Here is a 17,885-nt window from a genome sequence, read left to right as displayed (position 1 = left end):
AAATAATAAAAATTATTAAATTATAAAATAAAATAATATATCATATATAATCAAATATATATCATAAATATATAATAAAATGGTTTATCATATTTTTATTTAATAAATAATTAAAATAATAAAATAAAAATACTTGAATAATATAATATTATTTATGATAAATACTAATTTAACACAAATTTTAAAATTTTAAAATATTAATATAAATTTTCTAGTAATTTAAAAATAATATATAATTTTAGTGTCATATTATTTCTCTTATAATCAATTTAAGTAACTATTGTTCAATTAATATTATTTTAAAATTTGAAAGCTTATGTATGATGATTCAAAATTATACATTTTCACTAATTTTAATAAGTTTTTGATAAAAAAAAAATTATAAATAAATGGTAATAATTCTTTTATTAAAATTCTTATTAAATTTAAAATATATTAACAAAATCAAAATTAAAAAAACGATGAAAAAAATCTCACATGTATGAGATTATTTATCCCACCCTGCTGGATGGGATAAATAATCCCAGACAAATGAGATTAGCTGGATAAGTTATCCAAATTTCCAACATGCCCAAACACTGAATTGGATAAATTAGCCTGTCTAATCGAATCCAGTCCTGCGTACCAAATGGGCCATAGGGGTTTCAGACATAGGAGCTTAAGTTTTGAATACGCTCAACGACGCTCTAAGCTCAACTAACACTGAATATAAATGACAAGCAGAGTTTAGAGATCCTAACTTTCATTACAGACAACATGCATGGAAAAATAATGGCACAGTTTCAAAATAGCCCCGAGAAGCCTAAGTTGTACCCACTATCTCCTATAGCCCACATGCAAACCATCACCTAAATCATCAACGAAGAAGGCTTCTATCCTACCTAGAATTTGGACAAGCATTTTAACCATAGAAGAAGTCATAAGTTCAAAAAGGGCAAGAGTACTTATTTGAGAAAGGTGAAAACTGTGGGGGTGGCGAGATTTATAGTGGCGAAACCGTAACAGAGTCCTCGTCGAGATGGCAATGTCTAACCTGAAGTTTGCAAGCACAGGCGGTTAATTTGTTGATCTCTACTTGGAGATTCAGTGGCGAGAGTACTTATTTGAGAAAGGTGAAAACTGTGGGGGTGGTGAGATTCGCGGTGGCAAACTGTAACAGAGTCCTCGTCGAGACGACGACGTCTAACTTGAAGATTGCGAGCCCATGCGATTAATTTTTGATCTCTTTTTGGAGATTCACTATCCTCGACAGATTTAGAAGAGGAATCTTCAAGTTTGGTGGTAGTTATCCTAGGTTTTCTCTTGCACGAATACGAAGAAGAAGGTTGAGGCAATCGTCGTACAGATTGGACATTCACCAGAAGCAATTTTTGATTTTTTCTCTCTTAGAAAATTTAAACTCAAAATATAAAATGGGCAAAAATAATGAATTGTATTTGCTCACTCTATTTATAAGGAAATAGTGACGATCTGTGTGCTTCTTTGATTAAAGACCCATATTGCATTATAGAAAATACAAAGTTAATGTCAGAATTTAATACATGATATTGGAATTGAGGTGTTTGCAAATCATAACATTCACCTCAGCACAAGTGATGACATGAATCAACTGTCAACGCTACCCTAAGCGTCATTCAATTTCCCAATGCACGTGAGGTTCACAGACCAAGGAGTCAAAGCCACATGTAATCCACTAGTTGAAACCCAAAAGTTCTAGTTGTCTGCGACCAAATAATACAAAAGTAACAAAGGTCACTCCTTTTTCGAATTCTCCATGTGCCCATGACAATTTAGAGAGAAGACTGCAAGCCTCCATGACTCTCAAGTCTCAAAAGCTTAGGGTAAATGTTATCCTTGTTTCTGGAAGGGGGACATGCTGCATTCCTAATTCAAAATTAATCATCTAAGGCATAGTCAAAAGCTCTAACAAGATAGCAGGCTCAATTTATACTGAAGGATGGGCCTTGCACCCATCCAAGGTCCATGATGTTTATGTCCAAGACTAGATCTCTCTGGATCTAGAAGGGCATCCCGCCCGAAAAAGATGAAGCAGCTAAGACCCTCCGAATAAGCATATGGGATACATCTAGATGGACATTCTAAGAGGCACCTTGGAGACCTAGCCTGGGATGATGTGGCAGCCCTCTGACACCAAATCCCACCGAATTAAGGGATTGTCCCCTGTGTTAGAGCCTAAGGATGTGCGTACCACCAAATGGGAATTACCAGTCTGACGGCCACTACTTTGACACTACAGTGCACAAGAGCGGTGCACGAAAGCCATCTGTCAATATTGCATGGTCCCAAGCATACAGATTGCCTCTGCCCCCTCAGTTGAGCCTTGGTCCGTTGGCCCAAAGTCAACGTATTTTATGTATTCACCCTATTAGTGGATCATGTTTACATGCAAACTCTAGCGGGTCACAGATATACCCGAACTCGGATCCTAACCTATAAATACTACATTATACCCTCATGCAAAGGGTTAAAAATTCATTGTGTAAACACCATTGCAAGAAGCTAGGGTTCTTAAGCTTCTAAAGAACTCCATTGTAATACATCAAGACTATTTAGCCAAATATGACTAACTTGTGGACTAGGCTCATTAACACCCAAACCACGTAAAAATTTCCATCTCTACTTTCTATTAAATTTTTTAAGGGCTATTTTCAATAATATGGAAAAAATTATTAAGGTTATGGTAAATATGGCATAAAAAGTAAATGCCACTAAATATAGCATAATCTAACCAATCAAACTAAAAATATAGTTTTTTGTTTTAAAAAAAAAATTATAAAACATTAAAAAGAGAATCTGAATTTAAGATTCATAAAAATAAAAACTTAATATATATGAGATTGAATAACCATAAAAAATATTAAAATTCTCTTCATATTTATTTTTTTAAAAAAATATAATAAATAAAACTACGGAGTTGTCACTCGTGCCGGAAGAGTCACTGGAGTTTGCTACCGGCACCGAAAAAGTCTCAGGAGTAGCTGTCAGTGCCGAAAAAGTCACCGGAGTTGCCGCTGGTGCCAAAAAAGTTGTTGGAATTAGCATTATCATCGGAAAAATCACAAGAAAAATCACCAAGAAACTGGTTTCTTGATGAAGAAGAAACCATTTTCTTGGTGATTTTTCCGGTGATTTTACCAGCGACAATGCCGATTTCGATGACTATTCCAGAGTTTGCTGTTGGTACCGAAAAAGTCACCGGAGTAACTGTTGGTGTCGGAAAAGTCACTGAAGTTGCTGGCGGCATCAAAAAAGTCGTTAAAATTAACATTGTCGCCAGGAAAATCACTGGAAAAATCACCAAGAAAGTAGTTTCTTCATCAAGAAACTGGTTTCTTCACCAAGAAAGTGGTTTTTTCATCAAGGAACTAGTTTCGTCACACAACAATAATAAAGATTATGAAAACAAAATAAAAATGATATACAATGAAAATAATTAAAACCAGTTTCATCAATTAACTAAATGGAGAAAAAAAACACAAAAAAATACTCATGAATATAAACAAAACAACACACAATGCACAACAATAATCTAAAATAAAATATAAGTGTGAAAACTAGTTTCAAACCTAGAAACAAAATAATAAAAAAAAACTTAAAATAAAAAATATACAATAACATTATAAAATACAACAACCTCATTACAGAATCCTTAAAACCTATAAAACCAGTTTCGAACTTATGAATCCTGTGAAACCAGATTCGACACTATGAAAAATCATAACGAAATATAAATGCTAAACAATAAAGTAACTGAAATAAGTAAACGAAATTGTCATAGTCACCGGAGTTGTTGTCGACACCGAGAAAGTCAGCGAAGTTGCTGCCGGCGCTGAAAAAGTCATTAGAATTGGCATTATTGCGAGAAAAAAATTCTTGGTAATTTTTCTAGTGACAATGCCAATTCCGACAAATTTCTCGGAGTTTGCTTTCGGTATCGAAAAAGTCACCGGAGTAGCTACCGATATCAGAAAAGTCGTCGGAGTTGCTACCAACGCCAGTTTAGTCGTCAGAATTAGCATTATCGTCAGAAAAATCACTGAAAAAATTATTAAGAAACTGGTTTCTTTATCAAGTAACTGGTTTCTTCATCAAGAAACCAGTTTCTTAGTAATTTTTCCAACAACTATGTGAAATCCGATGACTTTTTTGAAGTTTGCTGTCAGTGCCAGAAAAGTTACCAGAGTACCTGCCAGTGTCAGAAAAGTCGTCAGAATTGTCATTGTCACCGAAAAAATCACTAAGAAAGTGGTTTCTTCATCAAGAAATCGTTTCTTCATCAGGAAACTTGTTTTTTTGAAGAACCGGTTTCTTTCTTCTTCAAGAAACCAGTTTCTTGGTGATTTTTTCAGTTATTTTTTCGGCAAAAATACCAATTTTGACAAATTTTCCGGCGTCGACAGCAACTCCGACGGCTTTTTCGGCATCGACAGCTACTTCGGTGATTTTTCTAGCACGGACAACAAACTCCAACGACTTTTTCGGCATCAATGACAAATAAAACTACCTAAACAAATAAAAACATTAAATATGGGATTTAAAAACATAATTTACATATATATATGGCATATCAAATACCATAAAAAGACCTAAAAAAAAAGTACCATATAAATTGGTCAAACTTAAATGTGCCATATTTATCATAAAAACTTTTAAAATCCCATAATAAGTGTAATTTCCTCATTTTTTTAATTTCTTAACTCTTATTTTATTTAGTTTCTAAAAATTTTGATAAACAACTATTATTTATGAAAAATAAATAAAGTATTGATTTATTTAGTACAAGAAAATAATAAAGTATTATTTTTGAGGAAAATAGTTTATAAAATAAATTATTATTTTTAAAATAATAAATTGGGAAAATAAAATATAGTGACATTTTGTAGAAAATTAATTATTTATACAATTTATTTTTTAGAAAAATAAAATATGGTGTAAATATAAGAAGAAAATAGAAAGCATACCATAGTTCATGGACTGTAGTAGGTGGCGCCCAAGCACAGAACTGTGATTGGTGCCGAAGCCCAACCCTAAGCAAGTAAATTTCTTACTTGCTTCTTACTTAATGCTCTAGAAATAGAAAGTTATGAGGAGAGATTTAAGGAGAGCATCTTGACATCCATACTGAGATGCTGTCAAATTGACATCTCAACTCTCTCTCTCTCTCTCTCTCTCTCTCTCTCTCTCTCTCTCTCTCTCTCTCTCTCTCTCTCTCTCTCTCTCTCTCTCTCTCTCTCTCTCTTCCGCCCCTTAATGTTGAAGAACACTCATTGTGTTCTTCAATTTCACTCAAAGACTTACACTCTCATGTGTTGAGATCAAAAGTGTATATTAAGATTTTACCATTGAAAAAGGAGACAACACACCCTCTTTCATTTGTGCAAGATATAGTCTCAAAGATAAATGGTTATAGAAGCCAATCACACACAAATGAGGCTTGGTGATCTCATTCATGGCATACAAGGATTGAATATGAAGTTTTGCGCTACTAAAGGTAAATATCAATTTATTTATGATTCTGTTAGATCCGTTATCACAAGATCTTGTTCTAGTTATGGTTGCTAGAACGTAGTTGAATTCATTAAAAATATATATAAATTGTTTATATAAATTTTTTTGTGACATTCTCCCTCTCATTATGCTTTTGTTGCACTCACTTTATTTGAATAAAAAATCAACAGTTATGACAAAACTTGTTATATTTTGTGTATTAATTCGTGCTAGAAATTATTTCAAGTTGATTCTATTAAAAAAATTGTTGAAAATTAAACTCACGGTACTATTTTATATTATTTTCAAAAATACAAGACCTAATTGGTCATTTAACAAAACATAAAATTCAATCTATAACTTTTACAAAACAAATAGTTTAAAATAGTATTAACATTTCTTTTAATTATTTATAAAATCCAATCTATAACTTTGAATAGTTTTCATTTATTTATTTTTCTTTTAATTTCTTTTAATCAAAAATAATATTTTTATAAAGTGCAATATTTCTTTAATTTTTGAATTAATTTAAGCGGTTCTTATTATATTTTTCTATAATTTGAATAATTTTTATAAGTTAAATACATTTACATATAATATTTATATAAGTGTATAAAACTGAAAAATATTTGTACCGCAAATATCCCTATAAGTAATAAGTAAAGCAACCAATGATCATATGTTCAATTTGGTAGGTCCATGACAAGGCCAAGGAGACTGATGTTTCAGCATCATAATAGCCAAGACAGTCCTCACAGTGTGGCACTCAGTAGGACAACTTTGAGTCTCATTTTGGCAGACAATGTACAAATCATACACAACTACTGCAATGGACATAACATAATCAAAGGTCCTAGCTCCTTTGAAGCCCGCTAAATGCAGCAGCCTGCTCTAGATTTTCGACAGAGCTTCCGTTCGGGGACTAAATATGTACAGATTACAGTCATGGCTATCAACTCGAGCTCCAAAGGATGACACTGCATCTTCAGCTACATCTTTGTGCTGCAACCAGTAGGAGTAACCATTATCAAAATGCAAGGAAAAAGGTTTGAGGCCAATTCTTATAAGATGATACATGTGCCCGAAATGCTATAATTCCAAACCTGCCACAAATCTCTTATTGCTACACTAGTGCTCGATTGAAGCCCAAGTGTTTCCCAATGAGCTGTGATAGTTGATGCCTTTGCGCAGCGATTCCAAAGAGCAACAGCCAAACGGTGTCCAGATAAGGGGCCTGCCCAGATCTGAAAAAAGAAAATAGAATAACAACATATTAATAATCAAGTTGCTAGACATGTGAAAACATGTGTAACATGATTTTTTTTTAGGGGCCTGGGAAAAAAAATATCCCAGGTAAGAGGGCCTGGACTGGTGGGAGTTCTTAGTCCTCTGTTAGGCAAGAAGTTGTAAAATGCTCATTTTATCTCTAAAATTCAATTGATTTTCAAGTGCTTTAGCTGTATTGTTAGTTAATATGCTACATGAGGTTAAAGAGGGCGGTAGAACCTGACGGCAACCATCTGGTCCTGAAACTTGAATTTTTCTTCCCTGAACCCCAAGTTGATCTGCAAAAACATATTAACTCTCAGGCCTTTAGATGTTATATGTGCAACAAGTCAAGATATCAACACATATAAAGACACATGGAAAACAAAGAGTACATTTACCTTGATTGATATCAATCACCTCCTTATTACTCACAATCTCAAAAGTCTCTACAGTCATGTTTCTTATGTCACAGCCAATTAAAAGAGGGGCCTGGAAAATTTAAATGCATATTCTTCAGTATGTGACATAAACAAATCAAAATAGTTTCAGTCAAATGTCTCATTGGTCTGAAAATACAAGTACAAAACTGAGGTTTAAAGTGAGGTTCTCGTCTCTCTGCCTAATCGCATTCACAACAGAAGCAATCCTTTAAGATTTTCACCATTTATAAAAAATTTAAAAAGAAACAATTTTTGCAAATGGGATAATACAGATAAATTAAATTTTAGGATGGAAACAAAATAAAAACCTTCATTAATGCCCATATACTAAAATGAGCACGGTACTCTTGGTATGTCATACCTCCATTGCCAACCTCTAGCATATCCGGATCTGCTCAAAATTGTAGGATTAATTACAATTACCACACAAATACACATGTTTTTCCACAACATATTTATTTCACAAAAGGTTCTCATGTTTTACCATTCCATCCGCCAGGTCCTGCATATGCTGCCCACTTATCGTTCAAATCAGCAATGGTAGTCATGCTAAACAACGGGAGAAAGCAAATTCTATCAATACTATACAATACCAGTTTCATATTAAATTGAATTGAATATTTTGATATGGCATGGCACCAATCATAATCCATTCCTCTAAGATTAAAAATTGCAGAATTAGGACCTGGCCCATGAATCATTTATGTCATCTGTTGTGCGCCAGCTATTTCCTACCTTCCCAGCCCATAAAGCAGGATCATCAACCCCCCTGTGTAGCAAAAAAATTGGATACAAACCATTGTCAATGTAACAGAGATTAACTCACATACCTAAATGGATCAATGAACTAGATTACCATTCACAAAGAGAGTAGAAAATTGTACGCCCCGTGCTGTTTAACGCATCACGCATTGGAGGATATCTGAATAGCATGGAAACAAGTCAATTCACACAAAAACCAACTCAATAGTAATTATTTGAATAGATGTGTGAGACAAAGAAGAGGTTAAACCGTTTTTTCGGATCAATGCCCAGATTGAAACAGTTGTCATACTTCAAATAATCCACACCCTGATAGAATACCATAAACCAATAATCAGGTAGAACAACCCATAAACACATAGCTTAGATATCTGAAATGAGCTTGTGCATTTGAGATTGATTAAAGGCCACTTAAAAAGAATAATTACTAGAGCAATTTAGCCAACCAGCGTAGCATTTAAAATAACATAATCTGTTGATATTTAATAGAATAGATAATCCAGTTGAAGAGGAAGACATTAACTGTCAGCAACCAGTTGCTTCTATTTTATCCCAAGTCATCACCTTAGCTATTGATATTAAGAATAAATAATGCAACAAACGACAGAAGATTAATGTAGTAAATCAGTTACATATTCTTAAACCAAAACACAGCAAGTTATTGAAGAAACTAACCCATGACGCAAACAGCTTGGCATCATCATTTTCATGAAAAAGTGACCCTGGTCGAACTTGGCATGTAAAAGCCCTAGAAAATGCAGATGCATAAAATATAACAGTGAGCATGGAAGTGAAATAGGACTATAAAACAATAGATCATCACGAAACGGGAAAAACAAAAACAGATAAACACATAAACAAAAGAGACATCAAGAAATCGACAGTAATGTAATTCGATTTCATCCCACCCAGCATCAGAGTAAATTCCAAGCTGAAGGCCCTTCACATGTACATAATCAGCGAGAGCTTTGATTCCTGATGGAAATGTTTTCGGATCAGGTTCTAATTGACCCTGCATTAGCAAACCAGCAGCATTAAAAGGATTTAAAACATACATGAACTCCAAAGTTTGTACTTATGTAATGGCTATAAATCTTTTATCACTTAAACATGAAAGGTCAAATAAAAACATAATTGAGTAAGAATTAAAATGTATCCTCCACATTGAAGGAGCAAGTTCAAATATCGTTGGAAAGAGATAAACATGGTGCCTTATGAGACTACAAGATCAACCATTGGTTATACTGATTATAAATTTGTGAGATATATAGTTTGGTGATTAGTAGCAGCAGTAACCTTTAAATTTCGAGCTGGAGAAGACCAGCAATCATCTACATCCAATAGAAGAAGAAAAAAAATTAGATCCAAAAGAACATAATCTAAAGTTCACCAAATTCATATTAGGGGTCCAGAAAGAAGAACATTACCTATATTGAGATACACATATCCTAAATCAGCCAAGCCCGATAAGACAAGTGCATCAGCTGTGTCAATCACATAGAAATGTATCAGTAACTTCATACCGGGATCTCCCTTTATGTGAATCCTAATTCCACTCAACATTAATCATCATAGTTTCAAACCAGTAATCAAATAATTCCAAATTGTTCAAGATTATCTATTGTGTCAATTTCACTATCTTAAACTCACTGATGCTAAAACAATGAGCATAATTGGATGTTGGAATTAATGGTTCTGGCATAGCTACCTATGACACCAAGAAATTGTTACCTGTTTCCCTAATGACAGTTTCATTGATGTCACAGGCAAAGAAATTCCAACTATTCCATCTGCCAAAGGTAAGCAAAAGCCAATTATTATGGTCTAAACTCAAAATAAGATCACTATAATATACCATGGAGAAAAAGCAATTCTGCGGAACACCATGCATTTGCAGCATAAACGATGAGCTTATATAAAAAAAAACTCCAAATTAACAATCAAATACCTTAAAATACATTATCCCAAACTTACCCCATCTGAGGAGTTTTAGCCAAGCCATTATTGAGCTGTAAAATACCATACTTAGAAGTATCATAAATTCGATTAAAGGAGGGTCTAACGAAACTTGGTTTGTCATAACTATGCAATAAAGAGACGATTCTTCCTTCAATTTCAACGGAAGCTCCCACTAGAAATAGAAGCAGAAAATACCCAGAAAGCAAAGCCTTGATCTTTGCCATTGTAGAAGGACCTAGAGCTCGGAAGAGCAGTGCTTTTAGTTTTGGTTGTTGTGACAAGTAAGAGAGAGAGACAATGATTACTATTAAATGATTTGTGACTGGACAGATCATCACTGTCTGACATAAGATTGCCTTTAACTAAAAGAGTGGATAATTGCATAAAAATAATTAGTTATCAAATTTAATCTTTAACCAAACAAAACATTATCTGTTTATTTATTATTTTATTATTTTATATGTCAACCTAATTTGCAATATATTTTATTTTATATTAAGTGTGTATTTAACGGATTATTAGTTTAATAATTTTTATTTATTTTTTTAAAAAAATTTATATTATTTAACAGAATTTATTAGTTCAATTTTAAATAAATAAACAAGATTCTAGTATTTTACTCTAATGAATGAGGAGTAATAAAGAGAAGGAATGAAAATTAGGGTTATTCTTTTTGTTTATTTTTATTTAATAAATGGAAAATTCTATGAGTAATTCGTAGGGGTGCACAAAATATGGGGCAAACTATTCAACCCGATCAATCCAACCCATTTTTTGTAGTAAAGAGTTATGTTAAGAGTAGGTCATGGCTTATTAGACTGAAAAGTGATAGGCCATATAATTATGGGTTGGTTATGGGTTGGACACATTTTAACTCTATATAACCTAAACTAACTCATTTCTTGAAAGATGTTCCAAATTTGAGACAATTTTCATATATAAAATGTATTTTACATTCACAAAATAAATACAGATGTGTATTTTACCTTTTCATACATAAATAAATTATATTGCGATCACCTTAGAAAGTAAATTAACCAAAACACATTACTAACACGTAGTCTATAGTTACCCTTCTACTTCTACCAACAAGCAGAATGTGAGAATCAATCACTATTTTTAACTTTGCTACTCACACAATGATACCACTACCACTTTAATTATTTTTAAACCACTATATTACACACACACATATGTATCATTTTTTTGTGTATGCACTAGGTTAAATAATTTTATCCTGTTTGTAACATAAATATTAAAGTTTAAAATATTGTACTAAGTAGGGTTGGGTTGTACAATAAAAAAATTGAATGGTTTATAGCTTATCTAAACCGCAATAATTGGATTAGTCTATTAAAACACCTCTAACCCAGCCAATCCAGCTCATGTGCACCCCTAATTCGTACATTTCTTTATAATTAAGAAAGAGTGATTTGCTTGGTTGTAACTTTTATTGTGTCTTTATTAAATATTAATAATAGTAAGAATATATTAAAATAGTATAAAAATTCTGAAAAAATCTCTAAACAAATGTTAGTTTATTATTTTAATAGGCTACTGTTAACTCTAAAAATTAGCAAGATAAACTTTCAAATTAGTCAGCAACTAATCAAGAGGATAGTGGAGATACACTGAAGGAGTTACTACGAATGCAAGACCATGTTTGCACCTCAGCAAACAACTGAAGAAGTAACTCGGGATGATCACTCGACATGCATGAAGGGTCACTCGACCAAGATAAGCATGCAAGTCACTCGACCAATACTTGCATGCATGTCACTCGACCACCATGATGGGCATGTCACTCGACATGCATGAAGGAAGGGTCACTCGACCAAGACAAGCATGCAAGTCACTCGACCAAGACTTGCATGCATGTTACTCGGCCAAGACTTGCATGCGTGTCACTCGACTAAGGTAGCATGTAAGTCACTCGGTTATTCACTTTATTTGTAATGAGTACAGAAGGATGACCAAGGCATGTGTGCCAAAGATTTTGAATTTGTACATTACAAGAGTATGTGGTACTGTACTGTTGACAGTTGGCAGTGAAAGATCTTACTAAACGTACTAGAGTTATCCATGCTTCTTAGCTATCTCAATCTTCGATGTCTATGAAGGGCCCTGTATATAACAAATATGAGAAGTAAAAGAGATAGCAGTGAATGTATTATATAGCAAGGTATTGACGGAGAGGAGATTGGACTTAAATGTAGGTACATATAAGTGTTGGGTTTTATGCCCTAAATAAAACTCCATTTCAATATAATCTATTTTATTCAACATCAATAAAGAAACAGAAGTATTTTTCATTCATTTGTGTATGTTTTGGTTCACTTTATCAATTGCTTGTCTATTTGATTATAAATTCATCTTAAACCCTTTTCACACACTTGATCCTGTTTATTGTGTTGTCATCACATTGGAAAGTAAACATGACTATGTGAATAAAGTTTCCTAGATTTATCAGACACACGGTTTTACTGATATGATAATCTACAACAAGAGTTTACTTGCATTTGGAGAAATGTTATGTTCTTTCCAGAACATTGGTTAAAGTAAAGCTCAGGTTGGATGCATGGAGTATGCATCGGAAGGGACCGATATTGAACTTTGATTTAGATTTAATTAAACTTACCGTAAAATCTATTCAAGTCAATATCGCCAAGTTGATCCTAGATCAAATGTTCTTAATCCTGTTATGATTAGGCTCAATCTTGAAAGGCTATTCGTGTTCTTTGATTTGTTAGTTAAGCCTACTTTTAGGTCACGGTGATACGTATATTTTGGGAACATGGTAGTGCAATTGAGTGGGAGCGCTAACATAAACATGGAATCTATAGCTTCTATCTGGCGAATAGTAAGCAAAGGATGATCTCCTTCGAGCTTGACCAAACGAACATAAATGGTGGAGTGCTCATTTCACATAAGCTGAAATATCATCAAGTGTTTTAAGGATAAAATACATAGTAGGGTGTTACGGTAATCTAATCCCTTTATAGTGTAGATCATTCATATAGAGGATCATTGATCACATTAAGATTGTAACAATGGATAACTAATGATGCGTCTATATGGTGGAACATATAGAGCATTCTATATACTGAGAGTGCAATTCTAAGTTCTATGCGTGGATTCAACGAAGAATTAATAAGTTAGTGAATTTTAGTGCTAAATTCTTGATCTACTTATTGGAAGCTCGGTTATATAGACCCATGGTCCCCGCACTAGTTGAGATAATATTGTTTGTAAGACTCATGTAATTGGTTTTGATTAATCAATTATAATTCTCAAATTAGACTGTGTCTATTTGTGAAATTTTCACTAAGTAAGGGCGAAATTGTAAAAAAAGAGTTGTTAGGGGCATATTTGTTAATTTTGATACTTTGTATGGTTCAATTAATAAATATGATAAATGACAATATTATTTAATAATTATTTATAGTTATCAAATAGTTAGAATTGGCATTTAAATGGTTGAATTAGAAAATTGGCGTTTTTGAAAAAATCAGATACAAAAGTGTTAAAACTGCAAAATTGCAAAAAGCAAGGCCCAAACCCAATAAGCCATGGCCGGCCACTTTTGTAGGTAATTTAAACTGATATTTTCATTATTTTAATGTCAAATAATTCAAGCCTAATTCTAGTGGAATGCTATAAATAGGTAGTGAAGGCTTCAGGAAAATTACACTTCTGATTCAGAAAACATGAGCCTTTCTCTCTCTACCTTGGCCGCCACCCTCTCTCTCTCTTCTTCCTTGATAATTTCGAAACCCCTTAGTGATTAGAGTAGTGCCCACACACAGCAAGCAATACCTCAATCATAGTGAGGAAGATCGTGAAGAAAGATCATCAGCAAAAGGAGTTTCATCATCAAAGATTCAGAGAAAGAGATCCAGGTTCAGATCTTGATAATACTCTGCTACAGAAAGGATACAAGGGTTAGAGATCTGAACGGAAGGAGTCATTTAATTCCACTGCACCCAATGTAAGGTTTCCTAAACTTTATATGTGTTTATTTTATCGTTTTAGAAAGTTTATATTTAGGGTGTTAATCAACATACTTGTGAGTAGATCTAAGATCCTGGTAAAATAATTTCCAACAATAAGACATTGTGTAGTTTGATATTATGATTTATGATTATGGTTCTGAATTTTTCTATTTTAACAGATGTGTCACTAGGTAATGTGACATGTATGTTGTTGATTAGTTTAGTGAAGGAAGAGAAACATTGAATGTGACAACAAATATGGTGAGTGGCACCTCTGTCTAAAATCCAAGAAGTAGGAGAAAGGGGTCGATATTACCCGTAAGGTTGTTTATTGCAGGAGTGTCTAATGTAGATGCATCAGTTGAAAGATGCAATTGTCGACTCAGCATAGAAATTAATTATTGACATGGAGCTAGTGTCAATTGAGAATCAATTGTGGGGAGTGAGACTTGAAGAGTCTGTGGTAGAGATGTAGAGCCAGAATCTAGTTTTCTATTTTGTTGGGTTGTTGTATCACTTGACCTTGTTTTACCATAACCAGGTAGGAAACCATGGAGAAAGTAGCATTTGTCCTTATAGTGCCCCGGTTTTTGGCATTGTGCGCAATGAGGACGAGGTCTTTTACTTTTTGAAGTTTGGTTGGCTGCTGGATCCGTATTAGCAACAGGTGTTGTGGCTGCAGTAGCAACTATGGGTGGAGCATTGCGATTCCCCAATGTTCTTTGTCTTTCTTGATGGATCACCATGGAAAAGACTTTGTTCAGAGATGGACAGGGATCAAGGAGTAAGATTTGATGTCGAATGGCATGATAAGACTCATTGAGACCTTTGAGAAACAGCAAGACTTGATCATGGTTAAGGTGATCTTGATTTTGTGCAACAGCATCACAAGTGTAGGGTATTCTTGGCCTAAGTTGATTGATCTTATCCGACATGGCTATGAGTTTAGTGAAATAGGCACTAACAAATTCATCTCCTTGGTGAAGATAAATGAGGGATTCATAAAGCTCAAAGATTCGTGGTCCATTACCTTGGTTGAAGTGATTATTGAGGACAAACCACATTTCTACAACAATGTCCGAATTCATGATACTACTCTTGATTTCTGGCAAAATAGAGTGTAATATCCACGACATCACCATCTAATTGCGTGAAATCCAAGAGTTGTGAAGAGAATTGTTTGGAGGAGGTTGAGGTAAGGTGCCATCAAGGAAGGTAGTCTTGTTTTAGGCGCCAATGGGAAGCTTGAAATCACATTTCTATGGCTAAAAATTACAATCTGTTAGCACATGAGAGGCCGAGATGAGTCTAGGGTGATCAACATTGTTGAGATAGTATGGTGATCGCACATCTTCGTAAGTAGGGCGATCAATGAGAGTAGATCGAGAAATTGGAACTGGGACATCAATTTGATTTTGAGGTTCAGCAGAAGTTTGGTGTGGTGGTGGAGCTAAATTGGCATCGACCACTGGAGGAGAAGGAAGATCAGTGGTAGTAGCAGAGGTAGTAGTCCGAGTTTGCGCCATTGATGAGTTCTTGAAGGTGGAAGATGAAGTATCTTGAAGCTTCAATAATTTACATCTGATACCATATTAGTTCTTTAGAGAATAAAGTAAAATTGATTTTATTGATATTGAATTATGAGTCAATCGATTACAATGGCAGCACTAGCATTATATATAGGCAGTGTAGAGCTGGTTAGGACAACTAACCAACTAACTAACAAACGACCTAACTAACTACCTATAACTAACATAACTAACTTATCCACTTAAGTCTAATAATGCATTAAATTTTTAAATTATTATTTTCTTTACATTGAAATGTTAATTGTGTATATAACTTTTTGAACAATTTTATAAATATGTGTGAATTGGATTGGATCGGTTACTTTTACATGTCAATCAACATCCAATCTGCACAAGTGCGAATTTTGAATTTTCCAATCTAATTCAATCCGCTCAAGTGCAGATATTCGCACAATATGGATTGGATTGGAACAGCTATTTTATAAACACTCCTAGTTTATCTAATGAAAGTTACATTTGTAAAAAAAAAAAGATAATTACATAAGGCACTATTTTTTGTAAAAAAATTATACTTTTACATTTAAAGATTTTTTTTTTTACATTTTTACGGTTTTTTCCAAAACAACGAGAAAACTATATAAAAGTAATTAGAAAATAATATCCAAATAACATCAAAACAATAACAAAAAAATAACATACAAATAACAAAAATCAACAACAAATTAGTAAGAGTACAACATAAAAAGACTTTATTTTTTGTAAATAAAATCATAAAAATAGTAAAAATATTTAAAATTTCGTACAACTGTATTTTGTATTTTTTTTTATTGTTTTTATGTATTTTTGAAATAATACTAAAAAAAAATTATTACATAGAAAATATAAATTGACATTTTATTTACAAAAATACTTCCATAATGTAAAGTCAACATTTATACCTTTTATGTAATTTTAATTACCAAAATATCACTTACACTATCATCACTTACACAATCAGACGATGGTTGCAGAGTGGTTGCTGTGCAATGGTTGCATCAGATGAAAGTTCCAATCAAACGATGGTTGCAGGGTTGTTGCTAGGTGGTTGGCCGAAGGTTGCATCAGACGAAAGTTTCTGAGTGGTTGGCCGAATGTTGCATCAGACGAAATAACTGTTAGCAAAATGTTTATACAACTGTAATGCAACTGTTGTGAAACATTAAAAATCATAATAGTGTTTCCACGCATGTAACTCTATCTACATGTCTCTTTATGATTTAATATGAACAAATTCACCATTAGAAATTTGGAAAACAACAAAAATACACCAAGATAAACATTTTACTATAGTATTGATGTATTTTTTTTGGAGTATACTTGAGTTTGTTTGGGAACTCCAATTCAACTTTTTGAGATCTGTCTTTCATGGATCTAAAAATTGAAGTCAGGACATTAGTCTTATGCAAATTAAACTAGATTTCCAGTTGAATTTTAGTTTCGCAGTAGTTTTTCTATACTTTTTTTTTATGAATTCGAAATAACCCCTCTTTTGATTGATTCTGGTCATCTTCTCAGGTGAAGTCGCCATAATTAATGGTGGTTCTCTTTCTGGTTGAATTTTCGTTTCAATTGCGTTGGGTTGCTGCGTAGTTGCATGATAGTTGCGCGATAGTTGCGTGATATAGTTGCCCAAGAAGCATGAATTATGGGTTAAAGGTGTGTGTAAGTGGTATTTGTATAATTTTTTTTTTTATTTGGACTGCATATTTGTTTATTTGGCCAGCTAGAAATATTTTTGTAGGGATACGATTTTGTCCCGTGATGTACTTTCACGGAATGTATTCTGTGATGTGCGCCAGCCGTTAGGTGGGAGAGTTATTTGATCTGAGGGCTGGGGTTGATCTAGGGGTAATTAGGGTTAAAAAATAGTAACATACCTTGAGACTCATCTAATGTACCACAGAATACATTTTGTGAATGTACATCACGCGTCAAAATCGTATTCCTATTTTTGTAATATTTTTTAGGGAAATTTATACAAAATAACAAATTTCATTTATTTTTTACATTTTTACTGTCATATAGCAGTTTTTTCTTTTATACTTTTTCCTTTTTTCAATTATACATTTTATAAGTTATGAAATTACATTTATACGGTTTGCACATAATTTTCTAGCTCTCTTTCTCTCTTCTCCTCCTCATGCTCACGAGCCTATCTCCAAACTTTTATTCTTCAATCGCAATACTGCGCCTCAAGCAAAACTCATCTATGCCCTCCACTGTTGCTCAAGGCCCATCTCCAACCACTCACTCTCCATCTCCATGTAACTTACTATTCATTTTCTTTCTTTTATTTGTTTGAATTTTGGAAATAGATGCTTAGATTTAGATGTTATTGTTATTTGTTTTGTGTAAATTAGTGAATCGTTTCAAATTCTATATTGTAT

The 17,885-nt window shown here is 33.3% G+C and overlaps 1 protein-coding gene across 2 annotated transcripts; it reads right to left on the bottom strand.

The window, feature by feature from the left end:
- Positions 1-6,136: 6,136 nt before the first annotated feature.
- On the bottom strand, positions 6,137-10,377 carry LOC115706200 (alpha-galactosidase 3). 2 transcript variants are annotated; one of them, XM_030633769.2, is made up of 15 exons: positions 9,954-10,377; positions 9,711-9,769; positions 9,407-9,463; positions 9,276-9,310; positions 8,888-8,991; positions 8,655-8,727; positions 8,230-8,288; positions 8,074-8,139; positions 7,903-7,986; positions 7,702-7,766; positions 7,526-7,608; positions 7,176-7,266; positions 7,015-7,073; positions 6,612-6,752; positions 6,137-6,510 (listed from the first exon to the last, which is right to left on the bottom strand). In XM_030633769.2, the coding sequence occupies exons 1-15, from the start codon at positions 10,271-10,273 to the stop codon at positions 6,400-6,402; spliced, it is 1,407 nt and encodes a 468-aa protein (XP_030489629.2). In that variant the 5' UTR covers positions 10,274-10,377; the 3' UTR covers positions 6,137-6,399. The 2 variants fall into 2 exon arrangements, with proteins under 2 accessions (XP_030489629.2, XP_060959907.1); XM_061103924.1 differs by lacking the exon at positions 9,711-9,769 and having other exon boundaries at positions 9,954-10,227.
- Between the last annotated feature and the right edge of the window lie 7,508 nt (positions 10,378-17,885).

This window comes from Cannabis sativa, chromosome 1 (genome assembly GCF_029168945.1).
Source record: "Cannabis sativa cultivar Pink pepper isolate KNU-18-1 chromosome 1, ASM2916894v1, whole genome shotgun sequence".
NCBI classification, from domain to species: domain Eukaryota; kingdom Viridiplantae; phylum Streptophyta; class Magnoliopsida; order Rosales; family Cannabaceae; genus Cannabis; species Cannabis sativa.
This window is presented reverse-complemented; position numbering and strand designations above follow the sequence as displayed.

What these genes read in the sequence shown, in the direction of transcription:
- LOC115706200 (XM_030633769.2), bottom strand. Translation starts at nt 10,273, where the DNA reads ATGATCTGTCCAGTCACAAATCATTTAATAGTAATCATTGTCTCTCTC. An exon ending in AACTGTCATTAGGGAAACAG is followed by an intron (nt 9,464 to 9,710) that starts GTAACAATTTCT and finishes TGATTGACACAG; the next exon opens with CTGATGCACTTGTCTTATCG. An exon ending in GGCATTGATCCGAAAAAACG is followed by an intron (nt 8,140 to 8,229) that starts GTTTAACCTCTT and finishes CATGCTATTCAG; the next exon opens with ATATCCTCCAATGCGTGATG.